This window comes from Salmo salar, chromosome 20 (assembly GCF_965601325.2).
Source record: "Salmo salar chromosome 20, fSalSal1, whole genome shotgun sequence".
NCBI classification, from domain to species: Eukaryota; Metazoa; Chordata; class Actinopteri; order Salmoniformes; family Salmonidae; genus Salmo; species Salmo salar.
Window position 1 is genome coordinate 61,914,513 of NC_138310.1, and position 26,727 is coordinate 61,941,239.

A 26,727-nucleotide genomic window follows, 5' to 3' on the forward strand; every position below is an offset into this window, starting at 1 on the left:
TGTTCACCCAGTTTATTGGCAGTACCTCCAATCCGCTTTCGAAGGGAGGGCTTACGAATTCATGGTTCTTCCCTTCGGCCTCCCCTTGGCATCCCACACTTTCACAAAGTGCATGGACGCTGTCCTGGCACCTCTCACATCCCGAGGATTGTTGATCCTCAATTACCTGGATGATTGGCCATTTGTGCCCCGACCAGGACTCAGGTCCTGTCAGACAGAGGCATGCTCCTGACCCACATCGGTGGGCTAGGCATTATTGTAAACGACAAGTAGTCGTCTGACAACCACCCAGAGGATCGCCTTCATTGGCATGGAACTGGACTCAGTTCTCATGAGAGCACGCCTGCCCACCAGCAGCGTTCAGGCTATCTTATCTTGCCTCGACCACTTTCGGCAGGGGTGGGTGGTATCTGCCCTAACCTGCCTTGTTGATTCCCCTGGGCCTGCTCCATATCCGGCCTCTTCAACGGTGGTTCAACTCCCACCACCTGCACCCAAAGCGCAACCATTACCTACGGGTGACCGCACAGTGCCTAGGGGCAATATAAAGTCAAGAGAAGAAAAAGCCTAGAAGGAGGAGAGATGACTAGAAACGATTCGGTTGACCGTTTTGTGTTTATTCATTGGCGGAGTAGAGGACCTTGTGCATTTCAGGTAAAATAACTCAATGTTTATATCCCAGGACAAATTAGCTAGCAACAGCAAGCTAGCTAAATAGGACAAATTAGCTAGCAAGTGCAAGCTAGCTAGCTAAATTGCCATAAATGTTTGATGTTTTTTGACCTGCACCCAAATTAATAGGAATGTTTCAGAGTTTGTTTTGATATTTTAACCTGCGTGTCGTGATCGCGTTTGGTGTGGGGGGACAAAATACATTTATGCTCGATGGTACACGCGCAAAGCCGGTTTGGAATCCGTGTTAGTGTCAGTTTCAATGACAGGTACCAGTAAGGCCGGGGTGGCAATCTGTCTGGCTTTTACCAAAAGGGAGGTTGCAGTTGTTAGACAAAGCGAGTTAGTCAGTTAACGTTACCTAGCTAGAAATACAAAACCTAAGAGACAATATGACTGTTTACATGTATTTTAAATAACTTATCTAGCTGTACGCAAAGGTCCCTAAAACAGCTAACAACCCTAATGTAGCTGGCTGGCTAACTAGGACAACAACACAGCTAACATTAGGTAAGCTAGCTATCTAGCTCATGCCTGAATACAGATTACTATTTTCATTGTAGATAAGAAACTATCCCACTTAGCACACGATTACCTGCTCGATGGCCAACTGCACCTCTGGAGTAAGGTGCAAAATAGCCTCCAAATCCTCCGCAAATTCCAATTCTTCCTCCTCCATCATAATGAACAACTAGCTAACTACCGCAGAAAGCAGAGCCAGGTCTTCGCCTCCTTCTTCTGGGGATTTTACATGGCGGTTGGCAACCAACTTTAAGGTGCATTACCGCCACCAACTGGACTGGAGTGTGAACCAGAGACAGAAAGGCCTAAATCCTACCCAATATTCTCGTCTCCTTAAGGACACGAAATACATAATTAAATACTACATCCCCCTGAAGATTTACCCAGCAGTGCACTTAATCTTGTCTCTTCAACCCCATTACTCCTCAAACCTAATAACAATCGCTCCCTTTCCCTCCAATATTTCTGGCACTGAAATAGAATGTGTTCCACTGTCTCCATCTCCTCCTGACAATGATCGCACCTCCCAGTTGGATGTTTCCCCACCAATTTCAATGTATTATTGAGCATTGTGTGTCCCAGTCTCAGCCTTGTGATTACATTTTCCTCCCTTCTCTCTCGGCCTGAGGACCTCCCTTTGCTTCTAACCACTGTTTTTAACCACCCTTTACAAAACCTCATAAAATACATCCTATCTGCTCTGAGACACAAATTAATTTAAGGTAATCCGTGCTACACCAGAGTCAGAGCAGATGACTACCCTGTCTCCTCCAGCCACTCTGCAGCCAAGAGTATGGCCAACTCCATTGTGTAAACAGATACATTATTTGTGGCTCTTTTGTCACTGCCACCTTAAACTCAGGAACACTAAAAGCTGCACTTGTCCTCCCTGTTTTAGGGTCCTTAGATCCATCTGTGAATATAATCAAGAAGGCATAGTATTGTGTACTTAAATGTTCACTTACAACGGAATCTATTCCTCAACAGCTCTTAATCTCTCAAGCAATCCTAGATCTATCACTGGCTGGGGAGCAACCAAGGTGGGATAGCAGGAAGAACGAAGTGGGCCTAAACTCCCTCCCAAACAACCCCATCTCTCTTGCCATGTTATTGCCTATCCACACTTATATTCAGATTTTGTTCATGTTCCCGGCACTCTAGAAGTACCTTTTTTGTAGGACTTGTAACCTTATGTCCTTGTAGATTTACCCAATGTCATGGTTAGCTGTTGTCTTCTTAACTTTAACAGCATCTCTCCCACCTCTACCTGCATCGCTGCCACCGGAGGTCCTGAGTGCTCCATAACATATTCTTAGGGCTTGGGCCTGGATTACATTTAGCTTTTTTAAAGATGTCTGAGCTGCTGTTTCATATGCTGTTACACTTCCATAATCCAGTGATGACCTTAACAGTGCTTTTTCAACACCATTCTATCTTCCCCCCACTCCATTCCTGACAGGCAACGCATCACATTCAATATTAGGGCGGGCCGGGGCTTCTGGGATACTTCTGGGATACTGGAGGACCTTGATATCCCTAGGCAGCTACTCTTATTTCTCACCACCTGAACCACAGCATATGGAGCATAGGTCTATTGTGTATTGAGAAAAGGTGTGATAGACTACCATTATTCCAAATACCGTAACTGTAAAGACATTCAAAGGCAATGAAGACATGTCATAGAATAGTCCTTTTATTCCTAAGAAGATTTAAAAAACTACAGATCACACAGAACGCCCAGTAGTTTTCGATCAGCAAACATATTCCTGAGACCAATTGGCTTTTTATTGTACAGTAACAGTACCATGTTTAACGAACTAGCAGATTACTGTCGTAGTTATTAATTTCATTTAATCCCTTGTCCATCTCTCTCTGTCTGTTGTAACAGCTACGGTCTAGTCTCTACATCTCAAAGCCTTCAATAAAGTCTGAATTGTTGCCATTTGAGTTAATTTTATTATGCTGTTCCCACTCACTGTATATTACAGAGTTGTTCTTGCTAATTTGATGTGTCATCAAAGGGCACACAGGCCAGGGAACAAGAATGGAATCAAAGTCGTCTGTAACCATGGTTACAGTGCCTTGGACAGATCTGAATGGCCTTTGGTTTGGTTTTAATGGAAAAATTGACTTTGGCAAGTGGGGAAAGAATAAAGAGTGATAAGGAAACAGAGAGAAGAGTAAGAAAATGTTTTATATATATATTGATTTGAGGGTTAAAGGAGGTACCGTCGACGGGCATTGACCATGGAGTGTTGCAGGAAGAGGAGGTTTACATTTGCAACCAACTGAGGTCATCAGACCTACAAAAGAGACGTAAACTAAGATTATGTGGGAAATACAACATTTTGATTAACTTATCACCATTCTAAGGCATGAACACACTGCCTCTTTCTCTCATATATTTCTCTTGCCTGTGTACATATAAAATGGTAACTCACTGTGCCTGTGCCTTGGTTATGACTAATCCGTTTGACATCATCTCTGCCAGTCGAGCGACAGCAGGGTCAAACATCAGACTGGCTGCTGCCACCACCTGATCATCCCTGGTGATCACATATGTATGCTTTCAGAGTTGTGTTCAAGGAAAATTATATTTATTTAAATTGTCTTTTTCTATTTTTACCCCCCTTTTTTGATCTTGGCTCATCGCTCCAACTTCCCAACGGGCTCGGGAGAGGCGAAGGTGGAGTCATGTGTCCTCCAAAACATGACCCGATTAACCGCGCTCCTTAACACCCGTCAGCTTAACCCAGAAGCCAGCCGCACCAATGTGTCGGAGGAAACACCTTTCAACTGGCGACCGGGGTCAGCCTGCAGGCACCCGACCCGCCACAAGGAGTTGCTAGGGCGCGATGAGCCAAGTAAAGCCCCCTGGCCAAACCCGGACGACGCTGTGCCAATTGTGCGCCATCCTATGGGACTCCCGGCCACGTGGCATAGCCTGGGAATGAACCCGGGTCTGTAGTAACACCTCTTGCACTGCGATGCAATGCCTTAGTTTGCTGCGCCACTCGGAAGGCCCCCAAGAAACATTAAAACAGAACTTGTCCTGTCCAATAAGAACGGTCATTTTAATTTCCGTTGCAAAACATTTTCCTACGTTGTGCCCAACTACACACGATGCATCTTAGGCATAGATATGACATTTACAAAACTACCGACCAAAACAGAAAGGGAATGTAAAGCAATGCATTGTCACTTACTTGATATAGAAAGCTAGGAACTTCCTCTCCTCAACTTTGCCCTTGAATATGATCTCTGTGTATCCTTCACCGTAGCCTTGGAAACGAAAGGTATAAGAGACAAATAAGACAACATACAGTGCATTCGGAAAGTATTCAGACCCCTTGACTTCTTCTACATTTTGTTCAGATACAGCCTTATTCTAAAATGTATTATATCAAAAAAATCCTCATCAATCTACAAACAATACCCCATAATGACAATATGAAAATTGTCATACATTTTTTGCAAATTTCTTAAAAATAAAAAAACAGATACCTTATTTACATAAGTATTCAGAATCTTTGCTATGAGACTTGAAATTAAGCTCAGGTGCATCCTGTTTCCATTGATCTTCCTTGAGATGTTTCTACAACTTATTGGAGTCCACCTGTGGTAAATTCAATTGATTGGAAATGATTTGGAAAGGCACACACTTGTCAATACAAGGTCCCACAGTTGACAGTGCATGTCAGAGCTAAAACCAAGCCATGAGGTCGAAGGAATTGTCCGTAGAGCTGCGAGATAGGATTGTGTCAAGGCACAGATCTGGGAAAGGGTACCAAAAAATGCAGCATTGAAGGTCCCAAAGAACACAGTGGCCTCCATCATTCTTAAATGGAAGAAGTTTGGATCCACCAAGACTTTTCCTAGAGCTGGCTGCCCGACCAAACTGAGCAATCTGGGGAGAAGGGCCTTGGTCAAGGAGGTGACCTCAGAATGGGGCGAAGGTTCATCTTCCAACAGGACAACGACTCTAAGAACACAGCCAAAACAATGCAGGAGTGGACAAGTCTCTGAATGTCCTTGAGTGGCCCAGCAAGAGCCCGCACTTGAACCCGATCAACCATCTCTGGAGAGACCTGAAAATAGCCATGTAGCGACGCTCCCCATCCAACCTGACAGTGCTTGAGAGGATATGCAGAGAAGAATGGGAGAAACTCCCCAAATACAGGTGTGCCAAGTTTGTAGTGTTGTATCGAAACAGACTCTAGGCTGTAATCGCTGCCAAAGGTGCTTCAACAAATTACTGAGTAAAGGGTCTGAATACTTGTGTAAATATGATATTGAAGTTTGTTTTATTTTTATAAATGTGCTGTTTTTGCTTCGTCATTATGGGGTATTGTGTGTAGATTGATGAGGGAAAAAATTATGTAATCCATTTTAGAATAAGGCTGTAACGTAACAAAATGTGGAAAAAGTCAAGTGGTCTGAAAACTTTCCAAATGCACTGTAAGTTAATTGAACAGTGACTGTTTCTAAGAGTGTAGAATGAAACAGAAACAAATGTGCTATCTAGAACCTGAAAGGGTTCTTCGGCTGTCCCCATAGGAGAACCCTTTGAAGAACCATTTTTGGTTCCAGGTAGAACCATTTTGGGTTCCACGTGGAACATTTTCCAGAGGGTTTTACATGGAACTCGTTTGGAACCCTTTTTCTAAGAGTTTAGAGGTATCACTATCTCATCTCGGATTATCACCTGTGTAGCGGACACTCTTCCCTAGCAGCACTGTCCAGAAGAAAGGAACAGAATCGATCTTAATCTGCTTCTGTAACATATTCAGTGCTGCAACCCTTCCTGAGGAAAAAGCAAACACATTAAAAATGTTAATTCCATTTCTAACATCCAACCAATTGACATTCTCTCGTTGCCATATCCATAGTGGTTGACTTCTGTTTTTTTGTGCTGAATCAGGTGTGTTAGTGATAGGCTGGGACAAAAGCTTCAGGATCGTGAATGAAGAATACAGGCATAGCAGTCTTTTTTTTCTCACCGGCTTCATTAATAAGTGCATCAATGACATTGTCCCCACAGTGACCGTACGTACATATCCTAACCAGAAGCCATGGATTACAGGCAACATCCGCCCTGAGCTAAATGGCTAGAGTTGCCTCTTTCAAGGTGCCGAACATTAACCCGGACGCATATAAGAAATCCTGCTACCGAATCCTACTACACCGGCTCTGACGCTCATTGGATGTAGCAGGGGCAGTCACAAGCTGCCCAGTGACACGAGCCTACCAGACAAGATAAATGCCTTGTTTGCTCGCTTCGAGGCAAGCAACACTGAATCATGCGTGAGAGCACCTTCTGTTCCAGACGACTGGGTGATCATGCTCTCCGTAGCTGATGTGAGTAAGTCCTTTAAACAGGTTAACATTCACAAGGCTGCAACCTCTCCCTGACCCAGTCTGTAATACCTACATGTTTCAAGCAGACCACCATAGTTCCTATGCCCAAGAACACCAAGGTAACCTGTCTAAATGACTATAGCCCCATAACATTCACATTTGTAGCCATGAAGTGCTTTGAAAGACTGGTCATGGCTCACATCATCACCATCATCCCAGACACCCTGGACCCACTGCAATTCGAATACCTCCCCAGATCCACAGATGACGCAATCTCTATTGCACTCCACATTGCCCTTTCCCACTTGGACAAAAGGAACACCTACATGAGAATGCTGTTCGTTGACTACAGCTCAGAGTTCAGCACCATAGTGCCCTCAAAGCTCATCACTAAGCTAAGGTCCCTGGGACTGAACATCTCCCTCTGCAACTGGATCCTGGTGGTGAGGGTAGGCAACAACACTTCTGCCACACTGACCCACAATACGGGGGCCCCTCATGGGTGTGTGCTTAGTACCCTCCTGCGTGCTTAGTCCCCTCCTGTACACCATGTTAAGTTTGCTGACGACACGACAGTGGTAGGCCTGATCACCGTCGACAATGAGACAACCTATAGGGAGGAGGTCAGACCTAGCAGTGTGGTGCCAGGACAACAACCTCTCCCTCAATGTCAGTAAGACAAAGGAGCTGATTGTGGACTACAGGAAATGGAGGGCCGAGCACGCTCCCATTCACATTGACGGGGCTGTAGTGGAGTGGGTCGAGAGCTTCAAGTTCCTCGGTGTTCACATCACTAAGGATCTATCATGGTCCAAACACACCAACACAGTCATGAAGAGGGCACGACAACGTCTCTTTCCCCTCAGGAGGCTGAAAAGACTTGGCATGGGCCATCAGATCCTCAAAAAGGGCTCCCTGTCATCCAGGACCTCTATACAGGCGGTGTCAGAGGAAGGCCCAAAACATTCTCAAAGACTCCAGCCAACCAAGCCACAGACTGTTCTCTTTGCCACCGCACGGCAAGCAATACCAATGCACTGGAACCAACAGGACCCTGAACAGCTTCTACCCCCAAGCCATAAGACTTCTAAACAAGGCTGCTTAATAGCTAATCAAATGGCTTCACAAACTACCTGCAATGACCCTTTTTTGCACTAACTCTCTTGCACCGACTCTGTGCACACACTCTACCCACACACTCACACATACTTAAACCCCAACACACACACTACATACGCCCACACACATAACATGAACACACATGCATAATGACATCAAACACACACACACTTACCACATCGCTGCTGCTACTGTCTATTATCTATCCTGTTGCCTAGTCACTTTATCCCTACCTACAGTATATGTACAGTACATAGCTGCCTCAATTACCTGCACATCTAGTAGGTACCGATATTCCCTATATGTAGCCATGTTATTTTCTCCTCCCTATATATAGCCATGTTATTTTCTACTCCCTATATAGAGCCATGTTATATTCTACTCCCTATATATTGTTACGTTCGTCATAATAATGATCAGACCAAGGCGCAGCATGAGTAGTGTTCCACATAATTTATTAGAAAGTGAAACTTTAGAAACTTTCGCTGGAGGCTCCGGGCCACGGACCGTCTCTGGAGGCTCCGGGCCGCGGACCGTCTCTGGAGGCTCCGGGCCGCGGACCGTCTCTGGAGGCTCCGGGCCGCGGACCGTCGCCGGAAGATCCGGACCGGGAACCGTCGCCGGAACGGGAAGGCGCACTGGAGGCCTGATGCGTGGGGCCAGCACAGGTGGCGCCAGACTGGTAACACGCACCTCAGGGCAAGTGCGGGGAGCAGGCACAGGACGTACCTGACTGAGGACACGCACTTCAGGAAGAGTGCGAGGAGGAGGCACAGGATGTACTGGACTGGGAATGCTGGAGACCTAGTGCGTGGAGCCGGCACAGGTGGTGCCAAACTGGTGCCTCGCACTTCAGGGCGAGTGCGGGGAGCAGGCACAGGACGCACTGGGCTGTGGAGGCGCACTGGAGACCTGGTGCGTAGAACCGGTGCAGGATATACTGGACCGTGGAGGCGCACTGGAGGTCTGGAGCGTAGAGCTGACACAACCCGTCCTGGCTGGATGCTCACTTTAGCCCGGCAAGTGCGGGGCGCTGGCACAGGACGCACTAGGCTGTGAAGGCGCACTGGCGACACAGTGCGTAGTGCTGGCACAGGATATCCTGGACTGTGAAGGCGCACTGGAGGCCTGATGCGTGAGGCCGATACAGCTAGCACCGGACTGGTGACACGCACTGCAGGGCGAGTGCTGGGAGCAGGCACAGGACGTACCTGACTGAGGACACGCACTTCAGGAAGAGTGCGAGGAGGAGGCACAGGATGTACTGGACTGGGAATGCGCACTGGAGACCTAGTGCGTGGAGCCGGCACAGGTGGTGCCAAACTGGTGCCTCGCACTTCAGGGCGAGTGCGGGGAGCAGGCACAGGACGCACTGGGCTGTGGAGGCGCACTGGAGACCTGGTGCGTAGAACCGGTGCAGGATATACTGGACCGTGGAGGCGCACTGGAGGTCTGGAGCGTAGAGCTGACACAACCCGTCCTGGCTGGATGCTCACTTTAGCCCGGCAAGTGCGGGGCGCTGGCACAGGACGCACTGGGCTGTGAAGGCGCACTGGCGACACAGTGCGTAGTGCTGGCACAGGATATCCTGGACTGTGAAGGCGCACTGGAGGCCTGATGCGTGAGGCCGATACAGCTAGCACCGGACTGGTGACACGCACTGCAGGGCGAGTGCTGGGAGCAGGCACAGGACGCACCGGACTGGGGACACGAACTTCAGGGAGAGTACGAGGAGGTGACACAGGACGTACTGGGCTGTGAAGGCGCACTGGAGACCTGGTGCGTATAGCTGGCCTCAATTGTACCGGAACTTTAACACACTTCTCAGGACAAGTACGGGGAGCTGACACAGCTGGCATTGGACGACTAACACGCTCCTCAGGGCGAATGCCATGCATACTACACCAAACCAACAGCTCTCTCTCTTCACTCTCCTCCAATTTATCCAACAATTCCTCGAAAGTCTCTAAATCTCCCCTCCGTTCACTCTCCTCCAATTTATCCAATAACTCCTCAACGGACTCTGACTCACCCCAATATACCTCTTCGCTCTCCGACTCGCCCCTCGGCCTCGCCGACCAACACATGTGCCCCCCCCAAAAAAATATTTTGAGGTTGCTTCTTGGGCTTGTGTCGTGGCCGCGAACCCTGTCGTCGTCGCTGTCCTTCCTTCACCGCTTGCGTCTCCCGCCATGGAAGGCGATCCTGACCTGCCAGGATTTCTTTCCAAGTCCAGGATCCCTTCCCATCCAGAATCTCTTCCCAAGTCCAGGATCCCTTCCCATCCAGAATCTCTTCCCAAGTCCAGGACTCCTTCACCTGGTCACACTGCTTGGTCCTGGTCGGATGGGATATTCTGTCACGTTCGTCATAATAATGATCAGACCAAGGCTCAGCGTGAGTAGCGTTCCACATAATTTATTATAAAGTGAAACTTAAGAAAAATACAAAACAAATAAAGAATAAACGAACCGTGACTAACAATGCAACTACACATAAACAATATCCCATAACCCACAAGTGAAAAACAAGCTACTTAAGTATGATTCCCAATTAGAGACAACGATTACCAGCTGCCTCTAATTGGGAATCATACAAATCACCCAAACATAGAAAAACTAAACTAGAACCCCACATAGAAAATAATAACTAGAAAAAACCCCAGTCACGCCCTGACCTACTCTATCATAGAAAATAAGAGCTTTCTATGGTCAGGACGTGACATATATAGCCATGTTATTTTCTCCTCCCTATATATAGCCATGTTATTTTCTCCTCCCTATATATAGCCATGTTATTTTCTACTCCCTATATATAGCCATGTTATTTTCTTCTCCCTATATATAGCCATGTCATTTTCTCCTCCCTATATGTAGCCATGTCATTTTCTCCTCCCTATATATAGCCATGTTATTTTCTCCTCCCTATATATAGCCATGTTATTTTCTCCTCCCTATAAAAAGCCATGTTATTTTCTCCTCCCTATATATAGCCATGTTATTTTCTCCTCCCTATATGTAGCCATGTTATTTTCTCCTCCCTATATGTAGCCATGTCATTTTCTCCTCCCTATATATAGCCATGTTATTTTCTCCTCCCTATATGTAGCCATGTCATTTTCTCCTCCCTATATGTAGCCATGTTATTTTCTCCTCCCTATATGTAGCCATGTCATTTTCTCCTCCCTATATATAGCCATGTTATTTTCTCCTCCCTATATGTAGCCATGTCATTTTCTCCTCCCTATATATAGCCATGTCATTTTCTCCTCCCTATATATAGCCATGTTATTTTCTCCTCCCTATATGTAGCCATGTCATTTTCTCCTCCCTATATATAGCCATGTTATTTCTCCTCCCTATATATAGCCATGTTATTTTCTCCTCCCTATATGTAGCCATGTCATTTTCTCCTCCCTATATGTAGCCATGTTATTTTCTCCTCCCTATATGTAGCCATGTTATTTTCTCCCCCCTATATGTAGCCATGTTATTTTCTCCCCCCTATATGTAGCCATGTTATTTTCTCCTCCCTATATGTAGCCATGTTATTTTCTCCTCCCTATATATAGCCATGTTATTTTCTCCTCCCTATATATAGCCATGTTATTTTCTACTCCCTATATATAGCCATGTTATTTTCTCCTCCCTATATGTAGCCATGTTATTTTCTCCCCCCTATATGTAGCCATGTTATTTTCTCCCCCCTATATGTAGCCATGTCATTTTCTCCTCCCTATATGTAGCCATGTTATTTTCTCCCCCCTATATATAGCCATGTTATTTTCTCCTCCCTATATATAGCCATGTTATTTTCTCCTCCCTATATATAGCCATGTTATTTTTACTCATTATTTCGATTAATTATTCACTGGGTATTTATTCCTCATGTCACTATTTACATGTTATCTTATTTTTAACTCTGCATTGTTGGAAAAGGACCCATAAGTAAGAATATCTGTTAGTCTACACCTTTTGTCTACGAAACATGTGACAAATAAAATTAGATTTTACCGTGAGCTGATGCCAACTGCCAATGTCCAATATTGACCCTCTGGTCTTTCCGTATGGTGAGAGGGAAGGACGTCACGTCTCCTGCTCCAAAAACATTTGGAATGTTGGTTCTCATGAACTGTAGGGAAGCAGCAATGTGTTGGGGAGTGTAAACCATTAGTACCATAGTTATTACCTCAACATAACTATAGCTTGTTAATGATAACCATCATCATGGTTACCTTATCAATGATGACAGCCTTTCTAGAATCCACCTCCACCTGGCTTTCCTTCAGGAAGTCAGAGTTAGGGATGACACCTAAGGAGCAACCATGATGTTACATCAATAAGTCCAACATTGTGAAACCCCATCTATCAGACCTGGGTTCAAATATTATTTATTTTCATTAAAATATTTCAGCTCTGCTTGATTGAGCTTGCCGTACACCGAATACTATTTGAACCTAGGTCAGGTTAATTCAAAGAAATGGTGGAAATAGGATGGGAAAGTTCCACAGAGACCATGTAGAGATTTAACAGGGAAAGTGTGAGCTGATGGAAACTCTAATGGATCCTTTATAGATCTTTAAGGATATACAGAAGTATCAAATTACCTACCGATCCCTGCTATCACCACATCCGTTTCCACAACCGCACCGCTTTTCAGAACAACCTCTTTCACCTATACAAACAACAATTTTCCATCTTAATCATCTCTATGGGTCTTGAGAGAATGTCCATAACGTGTATTACAGTGATATAAGTTGTGGTGATGTTTGCTGCTGGGTGAATATTGATTTACTTTACCTTGCCATTCTCCCCTATGATCTCCACCACTCCGTCGTTCATGTAGAACTTGACTTTGCTCTCCTCCAACATCTTCGACAGAGGAGAAACACACACTCATGTTTGATTTATACAACCAAAACTTGGGAGTTACATATTCAGAAACGTTTGTAGCCTAGTGGTGGGTGTTGTATCAGGTAGAGTACATTACATATGATAACCATTGTCTCAGACCTGCATTGTCATCTTCCCAATCTCTGGGCCCAGGGACCTCTCAAAGGGATATGAGCCGTTGCCAACCATCGCCACACTGGCAGCTTTGTCTGCCAAGTAGGATGCCACCTCCATACCTATGATGTAAAAACAGATGAGGGAAAACCTGGTTTTGAGGAACACAAATCAAAGTCTTATCAAATACAACAACCTCACCTTACTGTAAGCAACCAAGTCACAAACCTATAGTTAATAAACTACTTATACATTTCATTTATAAATTAAATTACAAAATAGGACTTCTCCTCAGTGTACAGAATGAAGTGATCTCTTTATGGTTAACCTATGAAGGAGGCTCCAACGACCACAGCCTTCTTTCCCACACAGGATTGGTGGATCTCCTTGGCGTCCTCGTAGCTCTGCAGTATCCTCACTCCCTCCAACTCAGAGCCAGGACAGCTCAGAGGCCTCGCCCTACAAGGAGGCAGAAAGAGAGGGAGACGTGGGTAAAACAACAGCTAACATGCTAGTATGCTAGCATTGGACAGAGCATTAGGTAGGCATACAGATTCAGTAGAGTTTGACATCTAGAATTCAAATGGTCACCAATTCAAATGAGAATGTGATTGTCATGGAGAATGTGGTGACAAACGCTGTAGGCCTATAGCTATGGCTCTGACATTGTCTAGGTAGCATATACCAAGACAGGCAGGGGACCAGTGTGATTGATTCTTTAAAATGTGCCCATATTTGATTACTGTAGTCAACAAAAGGACCTAAAAATATCATCCTCTTGCTTAGTGCTGACAAGTACTGTATTCACTCTAGGGATGATAAATCAAATCAAATGAAATTCTATTGGTCACATACACGTGTTTAGCAGATGTTATTGTGGGTGTAGAGAAATGCTTGTGCTTCTAGCTCCGACAGTGCAGTAATATCTAACAGTTTCACAACATATACCCAAAATACACGTAAATCTAAGTAAGGAATGGATTAAGAATATATATACATATGTCAGAGCGGCATTGGATATTATAGAGTACAGTATATACATATGAAATTGGTGATGCAATATTTACAAACAGTTAAAGAGACTAAGATACCGTAGAATAGTATAGAGTACAGTTTACACATATGTACACATGAGTAATGCAAGATATGGATACATTACTAAAGTGGCTAGTGTTTCATTTCCTTAAAGTGACCAGTGATTCCTAATCTAATCTTAACAGTCAGTGGTGTAGTATAGAATACAATACAGTATATACATATGAAATGGGTGATTGTCACGACTCCCGCCGAAGTCGACCCCTCTCCTTGTTCGGCGGTCGACGTCACCGACTTACTAGTTGCCACCGATCGATGTTTCACTGTTCGTTTGGTTTTGTCTTTATTGTGTACACCTGTTTTGAGTTTCCCTAATTATGTTCATTATTTAAACCTCTGCATTTCCTGTTTGTCTTGTCGGTGATTGTTTGTCTGTTTAGTGTAGTTGGAGGTGTTTTCTCCAGACTATGTATTTTTAAGAGAAGATGGATTTAATAATTTTAGTAAACACGTTTTGGTTTACCTTCATCCCTGTGTCCTGCGCCTGACTCCTCCACTTCTCTAAGAAGACCCGTTACAGTGATGCAATATGTAAACACAATTTAAAAGTGACTAAGATACCGTAGAATAGTGGAGCGCAGTTTATACATACAGTTGAAGTCGGAAGTTTACATAAATGAGTTTTAATGACTCCAACCTAAATGTATCAACCACTCCACAAATGTCTTGTTAACAAACTATAGTTTTGGCAAGTCGTTTTGGACATCTACTTTGTGCATGACACAAGTCATTTTTCCAACAATTGTTTACAGACAGATTATTTCACTGTATCACAATTCCAGTGGGTCAGAAGTTTACATACATTAAGTTGACTGTGCCTTTAAACAGCATGGAAAATTCCCGAAAATGATGTCACGGCTGTAGAAGCTTCTGATAGGCTAATTCACATCCTTTGAGTCAATTGGAGGTGTACCTGTGGATGTATTTCAAGGCCTACCTTCAAACTCAGTGCCTCTTCGCTTGACACCATGGGAAAATCAAAAGAAATCAGCCAAGACCTCCACAAATTGTAGATCTCCACAAGTCTGGTTCATCCTTGGGAGCAATTTCCAAACGCCTGAAGGTACCACATTCATCTCTACAAACAATAGTGCGCAAATATAAACACCATGGACCATGCAGCCGTCATACTGCTCAGGAAGGAGACGCGTTCTATCTCCTAGAGATGAACGTACTTTGGTGCGAATAGTGCAAATCAATCCCAGAACAACAGCAAAGGACCTTGTGAAGATGCTGGAGGAAACAGGTACAAAAGTATCTATATCCACAGTAAAACTAGTCCTATATCAACATAACCTGAAAGGCCGCTCGGCAAGGAAGAAGCCACTGCTCCAAAACCGCCATAAAAAAACAGTCTACGGTTTGCAACTGCACATGGGGACAAAGATCGTACTTTTTGGAGGAATGGCCTCTGGTCTGATGAAACAAAAATAGAACTGTTTGGCCATAATGACCATCGTTATGTTTGGAGGAAAAAGGGGGAGGCTTGCAAGCCGAAGAACACCATCCCAACCGTGAAGCACGGGGGTGGCAGCATCATGTTGTGGGGATGCTTTGCTGCAGGAGGGACTGGTGTGCTTCACAAAATAGATGGCATCATGAGGCTGGAAAATTATGTGGATATATTGAAGCAACATTTCAAGACATCAGTCGGGAAGTTAAAGCTTGGTCGCAAATGGGTCTTCCAAATGGGCAATGACCCCAAGCAAACTTCCAAAGTTGTGGCAAAATGGCTTAAGGACAACAAAGTCAAGGTATTGGAATGGCCATCACAAAGCCCTGGCCTCAATCCCATATAGAATTTGTGGGCAGAACTGAAAAAGCGTGTGCGAGCAAGGAGGCCTACAAACCTGACTCAGTTACACCAGCTCTGTCATGGAGGAATGGGCCAAAATTCACCCAATTTATTGTGGGAAGCTTGATGAAGGCTACCTGAAATGTTTGACCCAATTTAAACAATTTAAAAGGCAATGCTACCAAATACTAATTGAGTGTATGTAAACTTCTGACCCATTGGGAATGTGATGAAAGAAATAAAAGCTGAAATAAATCACTCTCTACTATTATTCTGACATTTCACATTCTTAAAATACAGTGGTGATCCTAACTGACCTAAGACAGGGAATTCTTACTAGGATTAAATGTCAGGAATTGTGAAAAACTGAGTTTAAATGTATTTGGTTAAGGTGTATGTAAACCTCCGACTTCAACTGTATGAGATGAGTAATGCTAGATACAGAACATTATTAAAGTGGCTAGTGATCCATTTCTAATCTATGTCTATCGGCAGCCGCCTCTGATGTGCTAGTGATGGCTGTTTAGCAGTCGGTCCCAGCTTTTATGCACCTGTACTGACCTCGCCTTCTGGATGATAGTGGGGTGAACAGGCAGTGGCTCGGGTGGTTAATGTCCTTGATGATCTTTTTGGCCTTCCTATGGCATTGGGTGCTGTAGGTGTCCAGGAGGGCGGGAAGTTTGCCCCCGGTAATGGGTTGGGCAGACCGCACCACCCTCTGGAAAGCTTTGCGGTTGTGGGCAGTGCAGTTGCCGTACCAGACAGTACTACAGCCCAACAGGATGCTCTCAATTCTGCTTCTGTAAAAGTTTGTGGGTTTTAGGTGTTAAGCCAAATGTCTTCAGCCTCCTGAGGTTGAAGAGGCGCTGTTGTGCCTTCTTCACCACGCTGTCTGTGTGGGTTGACCATTTCAGTTTGTCAGTGATGTGTACTCCAAGGACCTTTAAGATTTCCATCTTCTCCACTGCGGTCCCATCGATGTGGATAGGGGGGGTGCTCCCTTTGCTGTTTCCTGAAGTCGAAGATCATCTCCTTAGTTTTGTTGACATTGAGTGAGAGGTTATTTTCCTGGCACCACACTCCCAGAGCCCTCACCTCCTCCCTGTAGGCTGTCTCATCGTTGTTGGTAATCAAGCCTACTACTGTTGTGTCGTCTGCAAACTTGATGATTGAGTTGGAGGCGAGCTTGGCCACGCAGTAACGGGTGAACAGGGAGTACAGGAGGGGGCTGAGCACGCACCCTTGTGGGGCCCCAGTGTTGAGGATCAGCGAAGAGGAGGTGTTGTTTCCTACCTTCACCACCTGGGGGTGACCTGTCAGGAAGTCTAGGACCCAGTTGCACAGGATGGGGTTCAGACACAGGGCCTCGAGCTTGATAAGCTTGGAGGGTTGAGATATAGTCAATGAACAGCGTTCTATATATGTATGCCTCTTGTCCAGATGGGACAGGGCAGTGTGCAGTGTAGTGGCGACTGCATCATCTGTGGATCTATTGGGGTGGTAAGCAATCCGTGATTGTCTGTAGATCCTGCCACATACAGTGCCTTGCGAAAGTATTCACCCCCTTGGCGTTTTTCCTATTTTGTTGCATTACAAGTGTCACGTCCTGACCCTTGGAAGAGGTCATTTTCCATAGTAGAGTGGTCAGGGTGTGACAGGTGGTTGTTTTGGGTGGTTTTGGGTTTTCTGTTTATATGTGGGCTTTTTCTAGATTTCTATTTCTATGTTTTGTTTTCTATGTTTTGGCCGGGTATGGTTTCCAATCAGAGGCAGGTGTCTATCGTTGTCTCTGATTGGAAGCCATACTTAGGCAGCCTGTTTTCCCTTTGGGTTTTGTGGGTAGTTGTTTTCCGTTTTGTCAGTGTACCTCACGGAACTGTTGGCTGTCATTTTTGTTATTTTGGTTTAAGTGTTTTCATTAATCAAGGAAATATGAGCACTTTACACGCTGCGCCTTGGTCCCCTTTCGACGACCGATGTGACAACAAGCTGTAATTTAAATGGATTTTTATTTGGATTTCATGTAATGGACATATACAAAATAGTCCAAATTGGTGAAGTGAAAATAATTACTTGTTTAAAAAAAAAAATTATACAAAATTAAAAACGGAAAACTGGTGTGTGCATATGTATTCACCCCCTTTGCAATGAAGCCCCTAAATAAGATCTGGTGCAACCAATTACCTTCAGAAGTCACATAATGAATTAAATAAAGTCCACCTGTGTGCAATCTAAGTGTCACATGATCTCAGTGTCACAGGTGTAGCCGTGTTGAATAGACCAAATCGCAGCCGGGATATGAATGCTCATCTTTTAATTACTTTAGAATAAAGCATACAAGGGAAAACAATAAACGACTAGACAGTTTCACAGGCTATGTACTTACATACAGCAGTGCAAAATAAAACAACACACAAAAACCAGGTGACAAACACACTCCTAATATATGACTCCCAATCAGGAACAACGATAACCAGCTGTCCCTGATCAGGAGCCACACAGACCAACATAGAAACAGAAATACTAGACAAACACATACCCAGTACTTGTGCCACGTCCTGACCACAATACTAAACAACTACTCCCTCTGCTGGTCAGGACGTGACACTCAGTATATATATACACCTGTTCTGAAAGGCCCCAGAGTCTGCAACACCACTAAGCAAGGGGCCCCACCAAGCAAGTGGCACCATGAAAACCAAAGAGCTCTCCAAACAGGTGAGGGACAAAGTTGTGGAGAAGTACAAATCAGGGTTGGGTTATAAAAAAAATATCAGAAACTTTGAAGATCCCACAGAGCACCATTAAATCCATTATTATTATTTTTTTAAGAATATGGCACCACAACAAACCTGCCAAGAGAGGGCCGCCCACCAAAACTCACGGACTAGGCAAGGAGGGCATTAATCAGAGAGGCAACAAAGAGACCAAAGATAACCCTGAAGGAGATGCAAAGCTCCACAGCGGAGATTGGAGTATCTGTCCATAGGACCACTTTAAGCCGTACACTCCACAGAGCTGGGCTTTACGGAAGAGTGGCCAGAAAAAAAGCCATTGCTTAAAGAAACAAATAAGCAAACACGTTTGGTGTTCGCCAAAAGGCATGTGGGAGACTCCCCAAACATATGGAAGAAGGTACTCTGGTCAGATGAGACTAGAATTTAGCTTTTTGGCCATCAAGGAAAACGCTATGTCTGGCACAAACCCAACACCTCTCATCACCCCGAGAACACCATCCCCACAGTGAAGCATGGTGGTGGCAGCATCATGCTGTGGGGATGTTTTGATCGGCAGGGACTGGCAAACTGGTCAGAATTGAAGGAATGATGGATGGCGCTAAATACAGGGAAATTGATGAGGGAAACCTATTTCAGTCTTCCAGAGATTTGAGACTGGGACGGAGGCTCACCTTCCAGCAGGACAATGATCCTAAGCATCCTGCTAAAGCAACACTTGAGTGGTTTAACCTGTTATGGCTAGGGGGCAGTATTTTCACGGCTGGATAAAAAACGTACCCGATTTAATCTGGTTACTACTCCTGCCCAGTAACTAGAATATGCATATAATTATTGGCTTTGGATAGAAAACACCCTAAAGTTTCTAAAACTGTTTGAATGGTGTCTGTGAGTATAACAGAACTCATATGGCAGGCAAAAACCTGAGAACATTTCATGCAGGAAGTGGCCTGTCTGACAAGGTGTCGTTCTTCTTGTCTCTGTTTATTGAAGAGTGAGGATCTTAGCTGTCCCGTGACACTTCCTACGGCTGCCATAGGGTCTCAGAAGGCGGTAAAAAGCTGAATCGTGGCTTTGCAGGCTCTGGCTGAAAAAAAGTAGCGCGTTTGGGTAGTGGCTGGTTACAGTACTGTGAGACTCAGGCTCGTGCCCGCATCGACCGAAAGCTTTGTTTACTTTCCTCTGTTTAGCTAAATGGACATTCCCGGTCGGAATATTATCGCTTTTTTACGAGAAAAATGGCATAAAAATGGATTTTAAACAGCGGTTGACATGCTTCGAAGTACGGTAATGGAATATTTAGATTTTTTTTGTCACGAATTGCGCCATGCGCGCGACCCTTATTTACCCTTTCAGATAGTGTCTGGAACGCACGAACAAAACGCCGCAATTTGGATATAACGATGGATTATTTTGGACCAAACCAACATTTGTTATTGAAGTAGCAGTCCTGGGAGTGCATTCTGACGAAGACAACAAAAGGTAATCAAACTTTTATAATAGTACATCTGATATTGGTGAGTGCTAAACTTGCCGGGTGTCTAAATAGCTAGACCTGTGATGCCGGGCTATGTACTTAGAATATTGCAAAATGTGCTTTCACCAAAAAGCTATTTTAAAATCGGACATATCGAGTGCATAGAGGAGTTCTGTATCTATAATTCTTAAAATAATTGTTATGCTTTTTGTGAACGTTTATCGTGAGTAATTTAGTAAATTGTTAGCAAATTCCTCCGGAAGTTTGCGGGGGGTATGCTAGTTCTGAACGTCACATGCTAATGTAAAAAGCTGTTTTTTGATATAAATAGGAACTTGATTGAACAAAACATGCATGTATTGTATAACATAATGTCCTAGGTGTGTCATCTGATGAAGATCATCAAAGGTTAGTGCTGCATTTAGCTGTCTTCTGGGTTTTTGTGACATTATATGCTAGCTTGAAAAATGGGTGTCTGATTATTTCTGGCTTGGTACTCTGCTGACATAATCTAATGTTTTGCTTTCGCTGTAAAGCCTTTTTGAAATCGGACAGTGTGGTTAGATAAAGGAGAGTCTTGTCTTTAAAATGCTGTGAAATAGTCATATGTTTGAAAAATTGAAGTTTTTGTATTTTTGAGGAATTTGTAATTCGCGCCACGCCTATCATTGGATATTGTAGCAGGTGTTCCGCTAGCGGAACGTCTAGATGTAAGAGTTTAAGGGGAAACATTTAAAAGTATTGGAATGGCCTCGTCAAAGCCCAGACCTCATTCGAATTGAGAATCTGTGGTATGACTTAAAGATTGCTGTACACCAGTGGAACCCATCCAACTTGAAGGAGCTGGAGCAGTTTTGCCTTGAAGAATGGGCAAAAATCCCAGTGGCTAGATGTGCCAAGCTTATAGAGACATATCCCAAGAGACTTGCAGCTGTAATTGCTGCAAAAGGTGCCTCTACAAAGTATTGACTTTTGGGGGGGTGAATAGTAATGCACGCTCAAGTTCAGTTTTTTTGTCTTGTTTGTTTCACAATAAAAAATATTTAGCATCTTCAAAGTGGTAGGCATGTTGTGTATATCAAATGATACAAACCCCCCAAAAAAATCTATTTTAATTCTTGATTGTAAGGCAACAAAATAGGAAAAATGCCAAGGGGTTTGTCCCTCAACTTTGTTCCTATACTGACGTTTAGCTTGCTTGATTGCTTTGCGGAGGGAATAACTACACTGTTTGTATTCTTCCATATTCTCAGTTTTCTTGGCCTGGTTAAATGCGGTGGTTCGTGCTTTCAGTTTTGACGAATGCTCCCATCTATCCAGTTTCTGGTTGGGGTAGGTTTTAATAGTCACAGTGGGTACAACATCTCCTATGCACTTCCTGATAAACTCATTCACCGTATCGGTATATGTGTCGATATTACTTTCTGAAGCCACTCTGAACATATCCCATTTCGCGTGATCAAAACAATGGAAGCGGAGTATAGAAGGCTGTTCACACTGCTTTCCCATTTAGTTGAACAAATTATGGCTTATTACCAACGCGGTATTGCTTATTTGCAGACTTTTTTATTTACAGCTTTGACAGTGCTACTGACTGTAGTGGTGGTGCTTGGCCTGCACATGCAAAGTCAGCGCACACAATATTCTATAATAGAATTTTGTTAATCGACACATCAAATAGTGTAATTTAACGTGGATCTTTTTGACACACAAGGACCCAAATGGCGTTCGATAAGGGAGGGGTAACAGTAACAGGCCACTGACCTGCAGCCTGTTGATATGAGCAGCTGGTCATAGTAATGCAAGGAGCCGTCATTCAGCTTCACTGTCTTCTCCACTGGGTTCACAGATACTGCCTACAAACAACCCAGGCAAATACACACACACATTTAGATTACGCCAGGGATTTGATCACAAGTTAGATCACATGGTGCTACTGACCAAAGACAGTATGCTACATTATCTATATGGCTTCAATACATTGTGTGGGCTGACAACTCATAAAAAGATACTCCAGTAGGCTATGTCAACAGGTTAATTATTGCCACATTATTCCTCCCCCTGGTCTGACCTCCTTTTGCATCCACAGCTCTATGTCATGCTGCTGGAAGAAGTCAGTTGGCCGAAGGAGGAGGCTAACACTCTCCAAATGCATTGCCTGAGGAGGAGTAGTAAGAGAGGAAGAGAAGGGGCATTGCAAACTTTGTGGATACTAAAATAACTTCACACCCCGGTGGGCTCAAAAGATGCTCTTTTCGGAAGTGTTCTAGAACAGCGGTGGTTATGCCAGCTTTCAACTGACTCATGACCTTTCACCCTTACCTTACTGAGCTTGGGCTTGTCAATTGGTGGCAGGGTGTCCCTGGTCACCATGACGATTCGACCTTCGTAGCGGTTCTGTCGCAGAGTCTCGGCACACAGCAAAGAGGCAGGTCCTGTACACACACACACATAATTTAGGTTTGAGGTCTCCACTCCCTGAAGAAGCCTCCCCTTTTTCCTGACATTTCAGGCCCAGTCCTCACCTCCTCCTATCAGCAGGATGGTGTGCCTGACCCCTGACACTCTGCAGCTCATATCCTTCACCCGCTTGTACAGCTTCAAAGACTGAGGAGATCATGGATACTTTAGTCATAAGGTCCATCTACGCACCAAATGTACTCAGTAAGCTACATGTACATTTAGGAAAGAGAGACTATGTTGAGAAAATCATGCATTATTTCTGACCTTTTTGTTTACTGACACATAAACTTTACCATCTTCAACTTTGACCTTAGAAAATAAAGATGGGTTAGTGTAGGTGACAGAGTCAACACATTCAAGACAAAGTATCCATTGATTCACAGTTATTGTTCCTCAGTTATTAAACTGCATTATTAATATAAAGCAAGTTAATACCTTATAACTAGGCAAACAGTCCAGGCCAGGATACTCCTCAATATCTCCAGTCTTGATGTTGAAGCACGCACCATGAAAGGGACATCTCACTCTGTCCCCGACTAAGGCTCCTGTGACGTGAGAGAGCATGACATTTTCATTGTTCAAAACACTACAGTAGTCACAATATTCTCTCCACTCTCCAATCTGACTAATAACTGTTTATTACCCCCACGATTTACTTACCAGGACACCGGACCGTACCGGCCTACTTTGACCCCTGATTATGACTAATGATAGTGGCACTGACGGTTTTTGCACCCAATCAGATCGTAATGTGAGACGTATGAAAAGGGCATAGCCAGCATCCACAGAGCATGGTGAATGACACCTTGACAAATGCCATTATTGTACATTTGCATCAATGGAACTGTCAACAAGCCTGCCAGATTACATTTTTCATGACAGAGTTTTGAATACAGTGTTCTCTATGTAAATACACTCTACATGAATGAATAAACTACCAAAACACACAAGCCTGTATGGGTTGACCCAATTTTCAACACAATGGTTTAGAATAAATAATATCTGTTAACTCATGGCCCCGCCATGAACATGTCATGACTTGCTTACACTCCTGCGAGTGTGCGTGCATGTGGACGGGTGTGTGTGCATGCATGTGTGTGTGTGTAGATAATACCTTTGATGAGAGGAGCGCCATAGTGGGAACATTTGCTCCCTACAGCACTATACAGGCCCTGGGTACGGACCAATAGAATCTTCTGCTCATCCACCTCCACCTCCTTCATCCTATAGACGAGAACAGATAGTCACATTTAGATAGCTGACAAATATAAGAATAACATGGAAAGGATCAAATAAAGTTGTGTTACTGTATTTTACTTATGGCCTCTAACGTCCAGTCATGGGTAATGACATGAACGTAATATGTTATTTGAATACTTGCATGTCGGTGTATAATACTCTACCTTTAGGCCTACTATGGAATAATATACTTAGTATTTTACATTTGCAGCAGAAGTACTATAATATAAATAAGCTATCTGATTGTGTGATGGGTGTGTGATAAGATCTTACTGTCCATCTTGCAGGTCAGACTCCAGACACACCATCCCAGTGACCTGATCTTGGTCCTGACCTGTAGGATCTTGACCCTGGCCTTGACTCATATCTGCAAGGAAGAAAATCATATTGCGCAGGGAAAATGTAAAAGGAAGTTTATCTCTGTCGTTTTTTCCCACAAAGAAGATAATGCAAAGGGGATGGTTTTTTACCTCTACATGATCGGTGTCCGAGCTAACGTGCGCTAATGTGATTAGCATGACGTTGTAAGTAACAAGAACATTTCCCAGGACATAAACATATCTGATATGGCCAGAAAGCTTACATTTTTGTTAATCTATCTGCACTATCCAATTTACAGTACCTACTACAGTGAAATAATACCATGCTATTGTTTGAGGAGAGTGCACAGTTATGTACTTAAATGTATCAATAAACCAATTAGGCACATTTGGGCAGACTTGATACAACATTTTGAACAGTAATGCAATGGTTCATTGGATCAGTCTAAAACTGTGGCCATACAATGCCAAAATCTAAATTGCACCTAGACTCCTAAATTATATAATGGCCTTTCTCTTGCATTTCAAAAATAGAAAACACATGTTTTTTTCTTTGTATTATCTTTTACCAGATCTAATGTGTTATATTCTCCTACATTCATTTCACATTTCCACAAACGTCAAAGTGTTTCCTTTCAAATGGTATCAAGAATATGCATATCCTTGCTTCAGGTCCTGAGCTACAGACAGTTAGATTAGTGTATGTCATTTTTGGTGATCCTCCAATCTTTAAGAGGTTTTTAAGGAAATGCTGTCAAATGGGGAGGAACTATTCTCTCCGATGGCTTCTGTGTTTTCCAACCGATGGCTATACGGTTGCTGTCAAAATTATGAACATAGTTTCCTAGAACAGCCCATGAATTGCTAAATAACCAACTTTGCTCACCTGTTTTCCTGCCAGACAATGCACTGGTCCCAGAGAAAACGAAACGTGAACCGTATCTCTGTACAAAACAGCCGGTCGCCTTATTTTTCAACCAAAGCGTCGTTCGCGCGTGCATCCCAAGCCACTGTCACGCGGTATCACGATGATGCTGCAGTCTGTCACTGTGCAGATGGACCCAAGACTTCGGCGACCTTTTCTACCGACGGCAGCACCAAAAGAACCAAACCAAGCTGAACTCGTCTTATCTTATCCAAGGGTGTAGGCTGTTTGCGACAAAATAAATAACTGAAATAACCCATACAGTCATCACTTTGGCAAACAAAACATACAGTGAGAATGACTAAGCAGAAATGTGATGGTGGCAGCGCTAGGGAACTCTTCAATTTCCACACCCACGGTAAGGGAGTTCGATTAGGTGCACTGGGACATGGCCCGTGGTACGTACGGGCAAGAACAGTGAGGGAGCCTAATCTGCGCCGCTTGGTCATGTTGTCAACAAGGCAGCGTAATGCATAATTCATAAACATAGCCTACAACATCTATTTTCCAAAGAACATATGTTCGAATGTTTAAACTAGTTTTCATTGGGAAGGCAGATAAAGCGTTTTTATCAAAAGCAATCGCTTTTGCATGTGCACAAACACATAATCCTACTCATTACTCCAAGGGCTTAACCTATATCACTTTTGTTTTGAGCCAACTTTAAAACGGGGCAACCGGTTCATGCCCGGGAGGCAGCCCTGTTCCAAAACGAATGCAATCAATGCTAAACCGCTTAATCGGAAACATTAATTCGGTGCTTCCAACTTTGTGGCAACAGTTTGGGGAAGGACCGTTCCTGTTTCAGCATGACAATGCCCCCATGTACAAAGCGAGGTCCATAAAGAAATGGTTTGTCGAGATCGGTGTGGAAGAACTTGACTGGCCTGCACAGAGCCCTGACCTCAACCCCATCGCACACTTAATTGGAATGCCCACTGCGAGCAAGGCCTAATCGCCCAACATCAGTGCACGACCTCAAGAATGCCCAAAGATAACGTTATAAGCAGCCAGCTAGCTTCATCTGGCTAGTGAGGCTCAACCGGACTAGGTTATGTGTTGTGAAGCTAGCCACAATAAGGATTTGGCACAATAGTGGAATTTGCGGTTTGCCTTCAAAATAAAAGTACCACTGAAAGTAATGCAGAAGGTTACAATTGGTGGAATTATGCCATGTTTAGACTAGATAATGTTAAACAAGCAATGAAATGGGTTACCAGTCTACTTGGTGACACCCACAGAACAAACCTGTGAAGAGTTTACGCAAATATTAGTGTTGTAGCTCTTATCGCGGGACAGTGACTGTGACTGTGTGAAATCTCCTCCCCAGTCAGCCTATTGTGTGTATTGATATTCATATTGCACTGCACAGCTTTACCTAAGGATTGGGGATCAATTAAATGGGGTATCAGTCTACTCAATACCCAAGATATTTTTTCCCAACGTCCTCCTCAGAGTTATCAGACTCCAAAACATCCACGCAGTATTGTTTTTCCTTGGGAATGGTGTTCAATACACATGGGTTGACAATAAATGTGGCTCAATTCAGTTGTTTCAGAGTCCCGCAATAAGAGCTATGATGCTAATGTTTCTCTGAGTGTCACTAAGTAGACTGACACCCTATGTCATTGATCCACAATCCATAGGTAAGGCTGTTCAGTGAAACCAACTACTTCTCTGATAGACGTAACTTGCTCGAGGGGGTACTCAACTGACCCCTATGCCGCGACATCCCCTGAATGCCCATCTGCTAGCCGCAGCCCACTAGCTGCTAGACGCGGCCCGCTAGCTGTCTAGAGCATATTGGACTGTTAGCTGAATACAGTGAGGGAAAAAAGTATTTGATCCCCTGCTGATTTTGTACGTTTGCCCACCGACAAAGAAATGATCAGTCTATAATTTTAATGGAAGGTTATTTGAACAGTGAGAGACAGAATAACAACAACAAAAAATCCTGAAAATCGCATGTCAAAAATGTCATAAAATGATTTACATTTTAAT

At 43.9% G+C, this 26,727-nt stretch overlaps 2 protein-coding genes across 4 annotated transcripts in view; both read right to left on the reverse strand.

The window, feature by feature from the left end:
* The window catches only part of LOC106581042 (vacuolar protein sorting-associated protein 53 homolog), a 31,925-nt gene extending 30,491 nt beyond the window's left edge, over positions 1-1,434 (reverse strand). The window contains exon 1 of one of the 2 annotated variants that reach the window (XM_014162716.3): positions 1,268-1,434. In XM_014162716.3, coding sequence (XP_014018191.1) covers positions 1,268-1,354 — 87 coding nt within the window. In that variant the 5' untranslated portion in view covers positions 1,355-1,434. The remainder of the gene's footprint in view (positions 1-1,267) is intronic. The other variant, XM_082966621.1, reaches the window with a different exon arrangement.
* Positions 1,435-2,871: 1,437 nt separating this feature from the next.
* aifm4 (apoptosis inducing factor mitochondria associated 4) lies at positions 2,872-25,091 on the reverse strand. Of its 2 annotated transcripts, XM_014162718.2 has the most exons (19): positions 24,688-25,091; positions 23,755-23,848; positions 23,357-23,466; positions 22,678-22,787; positions 22,507-22,551; positions 22,305-22,386; positions 22,102-22,214; positions 21,851-21,937; positions 21,544-21,635; positions 13,006-13,136; positions 12,684-12,799; positions 12,471-12,542; positions 12,282-12,345; positions 11,906-11,982; positions 11,685-11,802; positions 5,900-5,998; positions 4,401-4,476; positions 3,636-3,740; positions 2,872-3,497 (listed from the first exon to the last, which is right to left on the reverse strand). In XM_014162718.2, the coding sequence occupies exons 1-19, from the start codon at positions 24,800-24,802 to the stop codon at positions 3,467-3,469; spliced, it is 1,737 nt and encodes a 578-aa protein (XP_014018193.1). In that variant the 5' UTR covers positions 24,803-25,091; the 3' UTR covers positions 2,872-3,466. The 2 variants fall into 2 exon arrangements, with proteins under 2 accessions (XP_014018193.1, XP_014018194.1); XM_014162719.2 differs by lacking the exon at positions 21,851-21,937.
* Positions 25,092-26,727: the final 1,636 nt, after the last annotated feature.

Coding starts and splice junctions, on each gene's coding strand:
- aifm4 (XM_014162718.2), bottom strand. CDS start 24,802: ATGCACGCGCGAACGACGCTTTGGTTGAAAAATAAGGCGACCGGCTGT. Junction 21,938..22,101: donor ACAAGCCCAAGCTCAGTAAG/GTAAGGGTGAAA, acceptor ACTCCTCCTCAG/GCAATGCATTTGGAGAGTGT. Junction 12,800..13,005: donor CGTTGGAGCCTCCTTCATAG/GTTAACCATAAA, acceptor TTTACATCATAG/GTATGGAGGTGGCATCCTAC.